This window comes from Macaca nemestrina, chromosome 2, assembly GCF_043159975.1.
Source record: "Macaca nemestrina isolate mMacNem1 chromosome 2, mMacNem.hap1, whole genome shotgun sequence".
In the NCBI taxonomy this organism is placed as follows: domain Eukaryota; kingdom Metazoa; phylum Chordata; class Mammalia; order Primates; family Cercopithecidae; genus Macaca; species Macaca nemestrina.
The window spans coordinates 53,013,243-53,031,151 of NC_092126.1; the positions used below are offsets into that span (position 1 = coordinate 53,013,243).

Below are 17,909 nucleotides of genomic sequence, written 5' to 3' on the forward strand. Positions count from 1 at the left end.
AAACTACAATTACTTTTGCACCAAACTCTAATAATTTGGTAATAAAAAACACAGAAAATAAGCATAAGCTATTTCTAAACTCCGGAAAAAATTGTTAACTGGGCTATAGGTAGTCCAGTTCTTAATACACAACACAGAGAATGTTCAATAAATGTCACTGTCTGGTAGTATTAATGCTAAAGGGTTACTTCTCTTTGCCTAGGCCGTCGCTTAATTTCTATGGAAAGTATTTTCTTTATCCCATAATGTTTAATGTATCATTATTATTTTAAATATATTATATCTTCATTTAAAAAAAAAGTCAGGTTTTCTTGAGTATCTAGAGTTTACATTCCAGGATTTTCTATGAAATAATGCACCATCTGGTACTGATATGGTTAGATAATAACCTACGAAAATTTGGGGGTATGATGTTTGCAGATGATGAAAAGATCTTGCTGTAGCAGTTTTTTATTTTATATCAGTAGAAATTCTCCTTAATTTTTAACTGCTATTATTCCCCTGTATTATGTTTTATAAATGTACCTCATGCATCACTGCAATTTGAAATATTTGAAAAAAGTACCAGGTACAGAAGAAACAGTCAAATTGGGGGCTCTAAGAGCAGTAATCGAGGATTCCCACAGCCTCTAGTATGGTCTCTGGGTGCAGGCATGCAGCCTGGTAACTGCATTAAGACTCCTAGTCTTGAGGTTTGGGACTCCAGGGATCTCTTTCTTCCAGTGAGTTAGGCTACCATGTTACTTATTAACAACACTCTATACAGGGAGAATGTGTACTTGCATATACATCCTGCTTTCTATCATTTAAATTAGTTATTTAAAGGCTTTCAATTCTCTGTGGACCAACTTATGAATTACATACTTTTTTATTTAGATATAACTATGCCACTTTTTGTCCTCTACATTGATTTCAAACTTAATTGCAAAAATCAGAATTCTTATTTCTTCATAGCAGTTTGATGTAATAAATTCTGTACATTTTTTTAAGGGCAAATGTATAAAAGTAGCTAGGGCCTTTAAACTTTTGGAAAACAGTATTTTCAAGAGAACTATTAAACACAAACACAAATCCTTAAACATCTAAACGAGACTTTTAAAAGTTATAAATCATACGCTTTTCCTAAGATGTCTTTGAACACCTTTAGCACCCTCATTACCAGAAATTTAGTCCACTTCTGGATCTCTTCTAAATTATCTTTATCTTTCCTTTCATCTCATAATATATCCTTTTAAGGAGAAATGGTCTTACAGATTACTTTAAGATTTTTCCTTTAAATATATGATTTAAGAGTATTATAACGAGTAATCAAGAAGTTTATATGATAAAATAATGTAAAGGGATGAGCAGGCATATAATACTTATTTTTCCAAAAGCACCACCATCAACACTACCCATTGATAACCACCTTAAACAATCTGGTAAATCAATCCAAAATTAAATTAAGCTTTTATAAATTCATATTGGATTTAACCATTTGATCGAATTTATTGATGGAAAACTGCCTCTGACAATTACTGAAATTACAGATTTAGAAAAGAAACATTCCATTAGCTATCGCTGCCACAATAGCATAACGTTACATTTTATTCCATTACTTTCGCCCACCCCCTTAAGAAACAGGGATTTTATGTGGTCTTATTTCACATTCTGACTCTAGTCACTTGGGTTTGGAGGGCATGGTTTCCACTAAGATTAAAAGACCTAGTTGTATAAATTACAACTAAAGACCTAAAAAATTCTCTGCAAATTTAATTCTCAAAACACCTTTTGGGATTAAAAAGTATTTCTATTCTTCAAAGATTAGAGAACCGAGTTCAACGATTTACTGATTTAAGTTATCATAATGTGATTGCTAACGCTGCAGTAGATATGAAATCTCGATTTCCATTAAGACTTAGATTTTACCTAAATGATGACTGCTTTAGTATGTCAAAGTTTAGGAGCCCATCCCCATTTTTTTTTAACTGCTTAAAAGAATGGCCTTACCATTTTCTTTGGCCAGGAACTAGCTACAAGATGATAAATTTGCCAGTACTTTCTTTTCATAGTTATGCTTTGTACTGCAACAGAAAAGGTGCTTTATCACTCGTTATGGTTGTTTGTGGCTCAATCCAAATCATATAACACCCTGGCTGCTACTAACAGTTTTAGAATAAACAAAAAGAACTATAATGCAGTAGGTTCTACATTTATAAAGCCTATAAGCTGATTTCGTGCCGAAAGTAAAAACAGTGTCAGGAGTTTAAATGAATCCTGGAATCACAGCAAATTCAGGAAATTTAGGAATACGGTGGTAACCCTTAAGCTTTTTAAAAACTGACTTCACCCTGGGCAAGTAACCATCCCCTGATGCCGTTGTTGGAGACAGAATTTCTGGCAGGAAGATAATTTTCTGACTCAATCTGGCTTGCTGTTCTTGTTTAATCATCCCCATTTCTCTGAACATTTTACTCCTCTGACGACAATGGTCAACATTTATTTTCAGAAGTTTTAAAGTGATTTAGTTCTTCCAGCCGCATCTCTCTTTATCCCATCTAAGTTTTCCCCAGCCCCCATTCCTATCGCCCTCGTTTCACTAAGATTTTGCTAAACATTAGACACAAGCACATGACCTCCAGTCTTCCAATGTCTCGGAACAAACCGACGTAAAAACATCTGATTAGTTCCATTGTAAGCTTCCCTAGGCTTGGAATTTAAAAATTGTCTTTAGCTCGTCAATTCTTAAAGAACCTTCAACACAAAATTTAAATTTAAAAAATTTTAAATAAAGAAACCGCTCCCTTTTTTAACCTTTAGCTCCGCCCATTGCCCCCCCCCCAGGTTCCACGCGATACTGCAGGAAACCGGAGGGGGCGGAGCGGTGACGTCACGACGCCGGTGCGTCACGGAACGGCGGCGGCTGCGGCGCTGGCGGTAGCTGCGGCAGCGGCGGCATTTTAGTCGGCGGCAGCGGCGGCGGCAGCGGGGCTGCTGCTTCTCCCAGCATCCCTGGCGCGGCCATTTCAGCCCCATCTTGGCCCAGCGGAGGGAGCTGCAGCCGCCGCTTCAGCAGTTTGAATTTCAGTTTCTCCGGGGTTTAGGAATTGGGCGCACCGAGAAGGAGCCGAAGAAGCCACCACCGCTACCTCACACAGCCGGGGTGCCTCCGCTCCCGTGCCAGCGGTCTGCCGCCGCCGCCGCCCCTCTGTGAGAGAAGCCGCGAGGGGAGGCCGAGACCGCCGTCGCCGCCCGCCCGCAGGGGTGGTTCCCCCTGTAAGGGGAGGACCGAGCCGGCTTTCCCCTCCCCCAGAGCGGGTTTCCGCCAGAGAGAGTCGACATGTCCCTGGGGTTGAGCTCCGGCTAGAGCCGGGGAGGGAGGGCCGCCTGCCCGCGCCGCAGCCCCACCGCCCGCCGGCGGACCTTCAGCCAGCTCCGGCCCGCGGCTCCCGGCTGAATCAGGCATCTCCGACTCCGGACTAGCCACTCCTTCCCTCAGTCGGAGAGCCCAGCGCTGACGCCGGCACCGGCCTGAGGAGCCCGAGCGGGGCAGCACCGCCCCTCACGCCGCCGCCGCCGCCACCGCCTCCTCCTCCTCCTCCTCCTCCTCCTCTTCGCCCTCCCACTCCCACCCCCAGCCAAGGCCTGCTGACCGCGCCGAGCGCCGAGCTGGACTGACCACGGCTGCCCGGAGACGGGAGAGGAAGCAGCCGGCCCGCCCCTGGGTTCGCGCTCTCGCCGCCTCTGAGGGAATTGAATTGAGGCGCCGCGGCTGCGGGAGCTGAAAAGGAAGGAGGAGCCGCCGCGGGACTGAGACGGGGGCAGAGCCGAAGAGACAGACACAGAGAAGGAAACGAGGAGGAGGATGTCTCACCGGGCGACCAGCGCCTGGATCAGCTCGTGACTCTTACAGCGGCGGGCCTCGGACCCCAGCGCAGACTCGGACTTTTGTCTTTGGGGGCCCGTGCTCTGCCCTCCCTGGTTTCCGGCAGGACCCGGAGGAGCCGGCGTGCCTCTCTGCCCTCCAGCCTTCTTCACCATGTCCAAGATGCCGGCCAAAAAGAAGAGCTGCTTCCAGATCACCAGTGTCACCACGGCCCAGGTGGCCACTAGCATCACCGAGGACACTGAGAGCTTGGACGACCCGGACGAGTCACGTACAGAGGACGTCTCCTCCGAGATTTTCGACGTCTCTCGGGCCACGGATTATGGCCCTGAGGAGGTCTGCGAGCGCAGCTCTTCCGAAGAGACGCTTAACAATGTTGGGGATGCGGAGACTCCCGGGACCGTCTCCCCAAACCTCCTTCTGGATGGGCAGCTGGCAGCGGCGGCTGCTGCTCCCGCCAACGGAGGAGGAGTCGTTTCGGCCCGGAGCGTGTCTGGGGCGCTCGCCAGTACCCTGGCGGCGGCCGCCACTTCGGCCCCCGCCTCAGGAGCACCCGGCGGCCCTCCGGTCGCGGGCTCATCCGCCGGGCCAGTGACTGCAGCCCCATCTCAGCCTCCCACCACTTGTAGTTCCCGTTTTCGCGTGATCAAGCTGGACCACGGGAGCGGAGAGCCCTATCGACGCGGCCGATGGACGTGTATGGAATACTATGAGCGGGATTCAGACAGCAGCGTCCTGACTAGATCCGGGGATTGCATTAGACACAGCAATACTTTTGACCAGACTGCGGAGCGGGACAGCGGCCTGGGCGCCACCGGAGGGTCGGTGGTGGTGGTAGTGGCCTCCATGCAGGGGGCGCACGGGCCCGAGTCGGGAACTGACAGCTCCTTGACTGCTGTGTCACAGCTACCCCCGTCGGAGAAAATGAGCCAGCCCACTCCGGCCCAGCCGCAGAGTTTTAGCGTTGGGCAGCCACAGCCGCCGCCGCCACCCGTAGGTGGGGCTGTGGCTCAAACCTCGGCTCCGCTGCCGCCGTTCCCTGGAGCCGCGACCGGGCCGTCGCCAATGATGGCAGCCGCGCAGCCCAGTCAGCCCCAGGGAACGGGGCCCGGGGGACAGACTCTGCCGCCGACGAATGTAACCCTAGCGCAGCCGGCTATGTCCCTGCCTCCGCAGCCGGGCCCTGCAGTCGGCGCTTCTGCTGCGCAGCAGCCCCAGCAGTTCGCGTATCCTCAGCCTCAGATACCGCCCGGACATTTGCTGCCCGTCCAGCCCTCCGGCCAGAGTGAGTACCTGCAGCAGCACGTGGCCGGCCTGCAGCCGCCAAGCCCCGCGCAGCCGTCGTCCACCGGCGCCGCAGCGAGCCCCGCCACGGCGGCTAGCCTTCCCGTGGGCACCGGCCAGAATGTCTCCTCGGTGGGCGCGCAGCTCTTGGGCGCGTCTGCCCAGCCCAGCGAAGCCATGGCCCCCCGGACGGGACCAGCGCAAGGTGGGCAGGCCGCGCCATGTCAGCCGGCTGGAGTGCCCCCGGCTACTGTGGGAGGCGTGGTGCAGCCGTGCATGGGTCCTGCCGGGGCTGGGCAGCCCCAGTCCGTGCCTCCACCGCAGATGGGTGGCAGTGGTCCGCTGTCAGCCGTACCTGGTGGCCCTCACGCCGTGGTGCCCGGAGTTCCAAACGTGCCTGCAGCCGTGCCCGCTCCAAGCGTGCCTAGTGTGTCTACCACTTCTGTTACTATGCCAAATGTACCCGCGCCTCTGGCCCAGTCTCAACAGCTGAGCAGCCATACGCCAGTCAGCAGGAGCAGCAGCATAATCCAGCACGTTGGGCTGCCCTTAGCGCCAGGCACACACAGTGCACCAACAAGTCTACCACAGTCTGACCTAAGCCAGTTTCAGACTCAGACCCAACCTTTAGTCGGGCAAGTCGACGATACTAGAAGAAAATCAGAACCCCTACCTCAACCACCACTTTCTCTCATTGCTGAAAATAAGCCTGTTGTGAAGCCGCCTGTTGCAGATGCCCTGGCAAACCCCCTTCAGTTAACACCTATGAACAGTCTGGCCACCTCTGTATTCAGCATAGCTATTCCTGTTGATGGTGATGAAGACAGGTATGGAAATATCTATTTTAAATATTTGATAGAAATGCTTGGCCACCATTGTAGCTTAGGATGCAACTTTGGGAGATTTGTTGTCAACTGAGGCCCTTAGCATTTTTAAATACAAAATTTAGTGTTTGGTAAAATTGATTTAGATTGCTGATGTCAAAGGGTGTAATGAGCGAATTGGTCATGTCACAGTTGTTTAAAAGCACTAAAATGGGTCAGGATGCAACATTGTTTACTCAAAAAAAGGTGAATTTAAGCTTAATCCTTACCATTTAATGGTAGTAGCTAGTATGTTATGCTCCCATAGATTTGTTCTTTTCTTACATATCAGTCACACTTGAACACTTAAGGCAGAGAGATTTGTCAGTGTGAGTTTTGAGGCTGAGACATAATATTACTTACAAATTTTCCTTTCTGGAAAACCAGAAGGCCCTCTAGTGAAAAAAAAAAAAAAAAAAAAATCCATGTGAAGAATCTCCTCCAGTGTATCTGGAAAGGCTGGAGACATAATGGTGAAATGTCAAACCCGGCTTTGAAGATCATACTTAGTTCAGCCTTTTGATTAAAGAAGGTACACCCAGAGACTTCTCTAAGATACTTTTTTTGTTGTTAAGCAAAAACTGTACTGGAAAGATGTTCTTACCTTCCATCAGTCTATTTACTATAGGAAAGGGAGGTTGAGATCGATCCTTTAACTGTAGTGAAAGCTATAGTTCTTGAAATTTAAGAGTAATTTTTAAATAAAAGTGTAAATGTTAATAACTGGCTCCCTGTATTTAGGGATGCTTTTTTAATGGCCTAAATAAGAATTGGTGTATTGCTACACCAATACCACAAGAGCTGATATTTGGTTATGGTTTAATGAGGATTTTTGTGGTTTTGAGGAAGTGTCACATGTAAATTTGACATATATATTGCAAATTTTTAAAAGCTGACTCGTTGCAATGTTTTAAAATTATATTTTAAAATTATAGAAAAAGTTTCACGAATTTCACAGACATTGCTGGGGTTTTTGTTTAGCGAGAGGCTAATTTTAGGTATTTTTAAAAGATGAAAAGTGGTATTATGGATTTCCAGAATAATTAGTGTGTGGAAGAATACAATGACATATATGTTAAAGCTTTCTCTTTCTATGGTTTCTTCTGAGTTCCTTCATGTTTCTTAACCTCCCATTTCTAATTAGCCTTGTATTTTTGTTATATACTTCTGTTGGTTTGAAGAATACTCACTGAAATTCATTCATCTTCTCTGCTTTTTGTAATTTAAAGTTCATCTTTTTTTGTAGGTGACTTACTTATGGGGAGTCTTTCTTCACTTGAGAACGCTTAGAGAACACCACGTGTCCATAAGTGCGCTCAGCTAGCTAGTCATTGAGAAATTTTGTGTGGATGGGACTACCAAGTAAACTGATTACACGAGCCACTCAGAAAAATCTGTCTACTTTTTATAGTTGCTCCCATTGTCACACACAGGGACACACCTGTAACACAGATTGAGCTTTATTTTTTCACTTTTGGTAATAATCAGCAGGCATCTTCTCTTTTCTAGCTGCCACAAGCCAATTTTTTCCTGATAAGTTGGCAAATAACCTTTTCTTTCCTCTGTTCCTGTATACTGCCCATACTGCCCCATATCTCTTCAAGAAATGATGACTGGTTTCCTGACCTACCCTGCTTTCTATACACACACACCCCTCCACCCAAGAATGCAGATTACATTTTCTCTCCTCTTCACACCTCTCAGTTCACAGCATACATACTTAGATTCCTCAGAACTTTAGTATGATGATAAGGCATGAAGCAGATAGTTCTGTTGATAGATGGAAATTGAAATGTATTTAGGATGTGACATCAAAAATGCATTTATTTTTCCTCTTACTGTGTTAACAGTTGGTAATCTGAAGAATCTCATTTCCAAATTTGTGAATGTTTGAACTACAGATACTACTGTATCAGTGTTCTTATCAATTGCAACAGTTAATTCAGTGCAGGGGTTTTGATGTATGTGCAGTCCTGTTTTAAACATGACACTTACCTCCCTCACCCCAATCATTTAAAATCTACATCGCTTACCAAATGTTCATTTCTAATTTTTGTTATAGTCTTTCATTGGTTTTTAACTTAACATGTTAGTTTCCAAGATGTAATCTTACACATTTGACTGTTTTGTCACTGGTCCAACATACCTGGTGAAGGAATAAATCCATTAAGTAGAAATAGTTGGGTTTTGTTTTGTTTTGTTTTAATAGAAAGCCTTAGTAAAAAACAGGGCATTTTAAAATTTTGTGTTTGAAATTAAATAACAGTTTTCCAGGCATATGTTTAAATTACTGAGATGAGTACTTTTGAGGAGGCTACTATCTTAACTGAAAATTTTAATTTTAATGTGATTTTGGGTTACCGCCTTAAAATCTGCATACAGTTTTATATGCAATCATTCAAATTTGAAATAAAACCAACTGGAGTGAGAGGTCTTGAGTAATTACGATTTAAACTTTGCAAGTAGTTTGACAAATTTCAGATCCTAAGGAAATATTTGTAAATAAGGTGTATGCTTTTTAAAAAAAAAAAAAAATTAGGACTTTAGTAAAGTCTATTTCTTTGAGAAAAGGAAGGAAAATGGGAAATTAACAAAAAGATTGAGGTGGTTTAGGTTGATACATTGAAAACTCTATCTTGAGATTTTGATTCCACTACCTAATTAATACAAAGCTCTATATTGGCTTAATTTTGAGATCATTTAGAATTAAAGAACTGGGCCTTGTAGTAATACATCTTAATATTATCACACCTTTAAAAGGCTGATGGTTGTATATGCAGAAGGTTCTCAATTAGCATTGCCTATTGACTCTACATTAATTACCATAAAGTTTATCTTTCTGGCCATTTTCATTAGAAAGGTTTATGGTCAGTTGTTGAGACTTTTCAAATTGATTTTGTGTAAACTGGTGGATGTGATGGTTGAAAATATAATTCTTAAATGTGTAGCTACTTTTATAGTGAACTTTACAAAACTTGTTTAAACTGCATACACACTTAACAGTCTCCTATAAATGAGAGGAGGTGCAAAGTATTACTGGCCCTTTTGGAAAAGGACCACAGTACAGATCACTTTCCATAGATAGCCGGCCAGTGTGAACTCTGTAGGCCGCATTCCAGGAACTCTTATGAATGGCTGCAATTGTGAGCTGTCATCTGTGGCCAAAAGACTGTTGAAAACCTGATTCTAAGGATCCTTTGGTGGCAGATATTTCTATGTCTTGTTAGTGGTTTTATTTGTGTGGTTTGCTAATGACCGCTGATAAAGTATTATACATTGTGAAAGTTAAGTGGTGTGTCCTGGTATGTGCCATAAATACACATTTTGTTTGTACATTTATATATATTTTAAACAAAATTCTGCTTTTTTTTTTACTTGAAGTTTAAGTGAGAGGATTAAGTAAATGTATACCAGGAGGCAGAACTGTCTCAATCTTAGATCTCTGTTATATGAAAGTCTCACTGAATTGAAGTCTCTAAAGATGGACATTTCTGTCTTGAATATATTTCTTGGAAGCTGACATTTATCTGTTAAATTGTGAAGGTAATTTTGCTCTTGTAGGTTTACAGTTGATGTGTGAATTACATACTAGATACTATCTTAGGCCTATCTACATGTTTAAGAGTGTTCTTACTGAGGAGTTAGTAATAAAAATGTCAGATCATATATATGTGATATTATTATTTAGTATAAAAACTGATATTGATGTATTCATCAGGAGCACCACATGGATTACTAAAACATACTTTATTCATAAACGTGGCTCGAAGTAAAAGGAAATGACAGTTTTCCAAAAAGGCTTACGGTTTTCCGAAGTACCTGAAATTCCTAAACCATGAGCTATATCTGTAGGAGTGTGACCTTTTATATTCACAGTGACACATATTGTATAAAACTTTATGTGAACTAAATCATATAGGCCAAACATTGTTAAATATTTTTAGAAAACATAATGGCTTATATGTGTGTGAATAATACAGATTCCAACTATTTTAGTAACACTTGTTTTTTCTCTTTAGGAGATCACAACCCCTGAACTAAATCACCTTTATGAGAAGTCATTTTATATAGGACTGGTGGTAGGGGTATATATGTTCTCTACTTCCTGAGAATAAATATAATGCCAATTCATTTGTTATTTAAGAATCCTGGGCCAGGGGTGGTGGCTCATGCCTTGTAATCCCAGCACTTTGGGAGACCAAGGTCGGGATTGCTTGATGTTTGAGTTTGAGACCAGCCTAGGCAACATAGCGAGGCCTTGTCTCTACAAAACATTTAAAACTTAGCCAGGTCTGGAGGCCCACACCTATAGTTTTAGCTACTTGGGGAGGCTGAAGCAGGAGGATCACTTGAGCCCAGGAGCTGGAGGCTACAGTGAGCTATGTTATAATATTGCACTGAAGCCTGGGCCACACAGCAAGACCCTGTCTGTAAAAAGAAAAAGAAAAAATAATTCTGATAGCACTAATTTGGAAATAGTGAAATATAGTACTGGATCTGTGAATCTGGTACTTCCCAATTAGGAATGGGAGTCTATCTGTCTCTGCACCAGAAAAGATCAGAAGCAGTTATGAACAAATGGCAGCCCCACCAATCAAGTAGTAAAGAAACCCAAATAAATCTGTTTCCTAATAGAGGAATAGTAGTTAGGAAAGTATAAAAGGATTCTGACCTTCCTTTCCTAAAATGGCAGGAGTTGGGGGCGGGGAAGTGTAGAATGATAGCAGATTACCAAGGTGGAAGAAAATACAGTGGAATAGCATGAAATATAGTCTCAAAAGAAATAGGAACACTTGTGAATATTGAGGAACGGTGTTCTAATTCTTTCTTTGAAGAATTGTTTTAGTCCAGTGTGTATTTCCTTTTCTGAAGATTCTGTTTATTTCTTAATTGCATTACTCTTTAAATACTTAAAGTATGAGGAAGGAGAGGCCTTACAAAAGCAGGTCTGTCTGGCTAAACATAGCCTGAATGATATTCCATAAGTAATTCCTTAATTGGAAAAGCAGATTTTTAGTAAGAAATATTAATCATATTTAAGGGGTATGTGTAGCAAAACTCCTGATATTTAAGTGTATGGTTTTTCTTTATACTAAACCAATGGGCTTGTGATTTGAGGCTACTATTTTCAATGGTATTGTGTGAATTATTGAGTCCACAAAGAATATGTATACCTGAATCATTGGTATAATGTCTTTCCCACAGCAATTCTTGAACGTATCAAATTACTCAATATTTGTTAGATTCTTAATCTGGCATTGCTTAGGGCAAAAACTGGGTCTCCCTCATAAAAAGGTAGGAACAGTAGCCAGTTTGCACCATTCCTATACATCATTCCATGACTTTAATAAGCATACTTTGATGTATACTCTTCAAATTTGGCTTAGTAATATTAAAGGTGTATTGATGGATTGTTTCTTATATGAAAGTATTGCATGAGTTCTGCTCTCTTTTTTTTTTTTTTTTTTTTTTTTTTGAGACGGAGTCTCGCTGTGTCGCCCAGGGTGGAGTGCAGTGGCTGGATCTCAGCTCACTGCAAGCTCCGCCTCCCAGGTTTACGCCATTCTCCTGCCTCAGCCTCCTGAGTAGCTGGGACTACAGGCGCCCACCACCTCGCCCGGCTCGTTTTTTTGTATTTTTTTAGTAGAGACGGGGTTTCACCATGTTCGCCAGGATGGTCTCGATCTCCTGACCTCGTGATCCGCCCGTCTTGGCCTCCCAAAGTGCTGGGATTACAGGCTTGAGCCACCGCGCCCGGCGAGTTCTGCTCTTAAATCAGGTGAATTAAATTTCATCTAGATTACTTGTCTCAAATTTAAAGCCGCAAATCAGACTTAAATAATTAGTATTTAGTATTTAGTTTGATTTCTTTGTACCCAAGCTAATTTTTGTTTAAGAAGAAAAAGTGCTTCCATCCTTTTAAATTGTACATTTATTTGTGATGTTAAGTGAAAATTCTGCAGATAATTGAGTTAATTTTATTAGTGTTTGCCTGGGACATATACCTATTATTAGGGTAGGCAGGACAAATAAGTAAAGTCTAAATGTTAAATTACTTAAAGCTTCTTTTCCCATAAGCCTTTACTAAAATTTGTCTAAAGAATATTGCCTTGTAGAAGATGGAGTTTGTGATTAATGTGTCAATTATTATAAATAATGATGGCATAGTTTTAAATGTTAGTGTTAGGCTGTTCATCTTCATTATTATACAAGTATATCATTTAACCTGAATAAAGGATTCCCAAAGCTAAGTGTAAAGCCCACTAGTTTCTAAAGTAGAGTTAGTATTTAGTTTTTATCAAGTGGTTTTGTATGTTAAAGCAAAACAAATCTTTGCTTGGTATACTGTCTACCTAGTCTTTGAAGACAAAACAAAGGAGAGAGGAGCTGTTTTGATCAAATAAAACCAATAGCATGTTTAATTATGTGTTAACATATGTGAATGACCATTACAGAGACAGTGGAGTCAGACATACCTGGGCTAAAATCTAACTGCTGTATTTGACCTTGAGCTAGTTGGCGTAGATGCCTTGTTTCCTCTTATGAAAAATGGGGATTGTACCTACCTGGGAGAGTTTTAAAGGATTAAATGATGTATGCAAGTAATTTGAACAGTCTAACATAATATATGTGGCAAACGTATGTCACAGAAATGTTAATATTTCAGTGTCCAAACTGTTCTCCCAGATCACCCCTTCACATGCTGTAAATCATACCAAGAATCTTCCATTTTAGTATGAAAGCATAATTGTATGGTATGGTTGTAGTCAGAAAAAAGGAGATGATGTTTTAGTGCAGAGGAGTCATGATGTTGTAAGAAGTATAGGGAATTGTGTTCCAGTCATGGCTCTTCTATCATTTAGCTGGTTTCTTTGGTCAAATTATTTCACTTGTCTGTTTTTCTTTTTTGAGACTTTGTCAAATTTTAAGATTTCTTCTAGCCTTATGTATATGAGACCATACATTCAGGTGTGCTTCATGAGAGAACAGCAAACTTAAACCTTGTCACCCCTTTCCTCCCACTTGACTATTGTGTGGCAATAAATGAAGTTTGCAAATACTCATTAAGTAGGTTGATGGCCCAAGAAAACATTTAAAACAGCATATCAGTCATTCAGCTTTCATGATGCTCTGCGAGTAGTGAGCACTGGAATACAAATATGAGACTATCCTGCCCTCCTAGATCTCAGGCATTTTCATCATCATGAAAATGATGATCAGATGTATACTTTGATATACATTGTAGGTGGTGATGGAGTAATATAAGGTGCTAATGGGAACAATTTGAGACATCAGATCAGGTTGGGATTGGTAGGGTAGTAGACTGACTTCTATTTAAAAATTATTCTCTGCATAGGTATTTATATAGTTCAAAACTCAAAATATATAAAAGGGTAAAATCGAAAGCCTCTCTGCTTTCTCTGTCCTCTAGCCACCCAGTTTATCCTTAGAAGTACCCATTATTACTTGTACATTCTTTTGAGGCTAACTCTTGAACTAAATCTTAAAATGGTCATTCAGATTAGGTCACTAAGAAAAGAAGGGGATAGTTTTCCAAGCAGAGATAAAAGGTAGTTTGTATAATGATTTGTGAAAGAGTGAGAATCTATCGTTTGGAAAATGGTATTATTAATTTGACAGGAACCAGAGTGAAGGACTTAAATGTCATGGTAAGAAATTTAGATTTTTATTTTTTTTTATTATTTTTTTGAGACGGAGTCTTGCTGTGTCGCCCAGGCTGGAGTGCAGTGGCCAGATCTCAGCTGACTGCAAGCTCCGCCTCCTGGGTTCATGCCATTCTCCTGCCTCAGCCTCCTGTGTAGCTGGGACCACAGGGGCCCCACACCACGCCTGGCTAATTTTTTTTTTTTTTTTTTTTTTTTAAGTAGAGGCGGGGTTTCACTGTGTTAGCCAGGATGGTCTCGATCTCCTGACCTCGTGATCCCCCTGTCTCGGCCTCCCAAAGTGCTGGGATTACAGGCGTGAGCCACCGCGCCTGGCCAGAAATTTAGATTTTTATAGTAAGTTGCTGTTAAAGGTGTTTATTGAAGCTTTTATTGTTAAAATAATGTATATCTTGAAATGATTTCAGTATCCTTTCAGTGATTATTGCATTTTAAATTATAATCTTATGATAAAGTTGTGTTAAGGGAATACCTTCGGAGTGCTGAGTCCCAAAAATCAGAATTCTTATCTAATGAAATATGCCAAATATTTTGGTACACCTAGCTCTAAGTTTAAGTATTTTGTTTCCCTCAATATTACCTTGATAATGTCAGAACATTTGGTACATGTTGAGATACTCTACCAAAATTTGATTTATAGGCAGCGTAATTTGGAAACTAACCCTATATTAAACAAAAAGCAAACTTACTTGTGTCAGGTCCTATGTATATAGACTTTCATTTGATCTTTTCAACAATTTGTAAGAAAGTGGTTTCTTCCCTTCCTCCTTTCTTATGGTTTAAGGAAACAAACTCTTAGAATTTGAGTCACCTAGGTATTGGGTGACAAAGCATAGACTCATATTCAGACCTTTAACCCAAAGCCAGTGCTTTTGAATATTCCGAGTTACAAATTTGTTTTATTACTTGGCAGACAGTAAGTTAGGAGGAAGGAAGAGCTACCATAGCCACTGATGTGTTGTGTTGTAACCCTTTACCTAAAGGATATTTTTAATCATTTAAATTCCCCAGATAATAATACTGGAGATGGTGCTTGTTGATCTTCTTCATATCGTATTTCCTTGGTTTCTATTTAGAGATCCCTGAAGTCATATTTTGGCATAGATAAGAGAAAGAGGTGTTTGTTGAGTGCTCAAGTACCTTATGCCTTAAGCTTTGACAATTTTTGTAGCTTAGTTTTGAGGTATGGAATGTTTGTGTTTTTCTCCCTGTTGTAGTCAGTTACCCTACAAAGTAGTATCTTGCAAAAACGGGTAGACATGCCACATGCTTTGAGTCATTTTCTGATATAGTATTTTGACTTACTTGGAAATTAATGTGATGGACTATTGAGTATGTAAAGTCAGGAAGAAAAGAATATATTTTGTTCAGTGGTGTTGAAGAATGTTTACAAATAGGAAAACAGCATTTTTGTTTAGGTGGCTGAAGTACAGTGTAAACCACATCTCAGTCTTCCTAGAATTGCTTCGTTGTCTCTATATTTAGAGTGGTAGTTTATATTAATGTCAAATAAATTGTTAGAAAGCTGGTTTCAAATTTTACTTCCTGAGTGGAAGAGAATTTGTGACCACAGCTGCATAAAAAATCAGTATTTCGTTCTAATAAAATATTTAATTTCAGTTGCCTCTTCATGCTTTCAGGTTTCATAGACTGTAACCTTGAAATGATCCCATTAACAGCCTTTTCCTTGGGCTCTTAATCTCCTCAATTTTATGCCATTCCAAAATAGAAGTCTCTCTGATAATCAGGCCCTTCAATCTTTACAAATGGCTCTTTTCCCTTCTACTTTCTTGATCTGTAATTTCACAGACTTGACTCCTTTAATCTATACCTGTTAATCAGTGTTTGGAGACCAATTATTGTTGCTGTTTGCCAGAAATCCCTCAGTTTATGGATAACATCCCAGTTGAAGTATCCCAGAAACAAAATTTCATAGCTTATAAGACTGTCTAAATTTTTACCTTTAAAATCTAGACTGTTTGAAGTTTTATGTAGTACATAGATTGTATAACTATGTAGTATAGAAAACCATGTACTGTGGCTTCTTCACTTTGAATATATGTAGAGTGATTATTAATTGTTAGCTTTTTTCTAATTAAGTGTATTCTAATATATTCTAAAAACTTTTGATCCATTTATACAGTATTTTATTTCACAGGTTCTTTACATATCCCAGTATTTACTACTAACTACAAATATGTTTGTTTTTCACTTTTACATTTGACTTGAGATATTTCACTATTCTGTAAAACTGCTGGAATTTTATAACAAGTCATATGACTTCATTTGGAACCAACTTACCTGGAATATGAATTTGATTCAAATTAAATATTTATATTTCCAAAGTCAGAGGATCTAAAGTTCTTTTAAAGAGGCCAGGTGTGGTGGCTCATGCCTGTAATCGCGGCACTTGGGGAGGCCAAGGCGGGCAGATCACCTGAGGTCAGGAGTTTGAGACCAGCCTGGCCAACATGGTGAAACCCCATCTCTACCAAAAATTAGCTGAGTGTGGTGGTGGGCACCTGTAATCCCAGCTACTCGGGAGGCTGAGGTGGGAAGACTGTTTGAACCCAGGAGGCAGAGTTTGCAGTACAGCCACGATTGTGCCATTGCACTCCAGCCTGGGTGAGAAGAATGAAACTCTGTCTCCAAAAAATAAATAAATAATAGTTATTTTAAAGAATATTATCCCTATAAATATATTGTGAGTACTCTTTAATGAATTTTGAATTGTAGACTTGAAGAATAACTTCCAAGTATACTCTTTCTTATTCTTTTGTGTATACTGCCTTCCTCTCTGAGTCACTCCATTTAAACTGGAGGTTTCCAAACAGACCTTTGAGGAGAGCAAACTAGTTCCCATATGTTCCTGGGCAAGCCTGTTTTTTTTTTAAAAAAACAAAAACAAAAAGAAACAACAACCAAAAAAAACCAAATTGAATGTTCAGTTGGTTCAGTTTTCATTTGATTTGGGAGACTGACTTCTAAGTACAGCGAAAAAAGTGGCCTGACAAATACATCTTAAGAGGATGTAAGCCGTTAAACAAACAGTAGTTAGAAACCTCTTAAGCTTTTCTTGTTATTAGCAGGTCTAATCAGTGTCTTTGATTGCCTTAGACCTAGTTAGGAGAAAAGCGGTGAAGGGGTTAAAAGAATAGAAAGGAGTTGAAGTAGGGCAAGCAATGAGAAATACACGTATTAGTCTTCTAATTAATCAGTTACTTTAGTGATTCTCTGGCATCTTGGAAGTCATTTTTTTTTTAATTGTACTAATAATTCTGCACAGAGTTTAAGGCTGTTAATAGGACTCCAGAATTGCCATGTTGTATCTAAACCTCATTTTGTAGATTAAAATAATAGCTATTAAGAATTCACTGTATGCCAGGAACTTTACATTTAGACTCAGTTCTTCAGCCATCCTGCAAAGCTAGATAGTAATGTAACCAGTTAACAGATAAAGAGACAGACTTAAAGAGGTCAAACTAATGCTGCTATGTGTTTAGCGTAGTGGTTTAAGAGCATAAACTCTGGAACTAGATTGCCACCTACTAGCTCAGTGATGTAAGCCAAGTTACTTCTATCTGACCCAGTTTTCTCATCTGTGAGATGGGAATAGTGGTTCCTACCTCTTAGGGCTATTGTCAAAATGTAGTTAATGAGTATAAAGCAGTTAAAATAGTGTGTGGTACCTAATAAATACATTCTTAACCACTGCTGTTCTGCTACAAAGTTATATGGCAGAGTTTTTGTTAGCTTCCAGACTTACAGGTTGAAGGTGGGGGAAGACTATGAAAGCATGCTGAGGAGGAGGGAACAGGTTTGTCAAAAGTTTGGGTCCCCATGGAACCAGTCCCTAGATAGGAGGTGAATCATACTTACTGGGAGACAGTCCAGAAGAGCCCATCAGTTAAGAGTCTATGGTGATAGCCCTAGGGAACGTATCCCTAGGGAATGTTAGAAATGAAAAATAATTACGATAAATAGGCTTTTACCCCTTAAAGTGGTACAGTACCAATGCTAGAATTAGAAAGCTGCCAAACAATTGCAGCACCTTTTTTTGCCCTATACGAGAAAAAAAACACATATAAATAAATGGGTTTTGAAGGTGGAAATGTGTCAAGTCCAACCCAGGAAAGAACTCTTCATTGTTAATTATCAAACCTTTGCTACTTTTAACAGAGCCTAAGAAAAGTTTTTACATTGTGAAGATAT

General features: G+C 40.8%; 1 protein-coding gene across 4 annotated transcripts in view; it reads left to right on the top strand.

Moving 5' to 3' along the window:
- The first annotated feature begins 3,113 nt into the window (after positions 1-3,113).
- The window catches only part of LOC105463680 (TSC22 domain family member 2), a 52,127-nt gene continuing 37,331 nt past the window's right edge, over positions 3,114-17,909 (top strand). For all 4 annotated transcript variants that reach the window (XR_011619802.1, XR_976470.3, XM_011710895.2 and 1 more), the window contains exon 1: positions 3,114-5,976. Coding sequence is in view for 2 of the 4 variants with exons in the window: in XM_011710895.2 (XP_011709197.1) it covers positions 4,019-5,976 (1,958 nt within the window). In the remaining 2 variants the exon portion in view is untranslated. The remainder of the gene's footprint in view (positions 5,977-17,909) is intronic.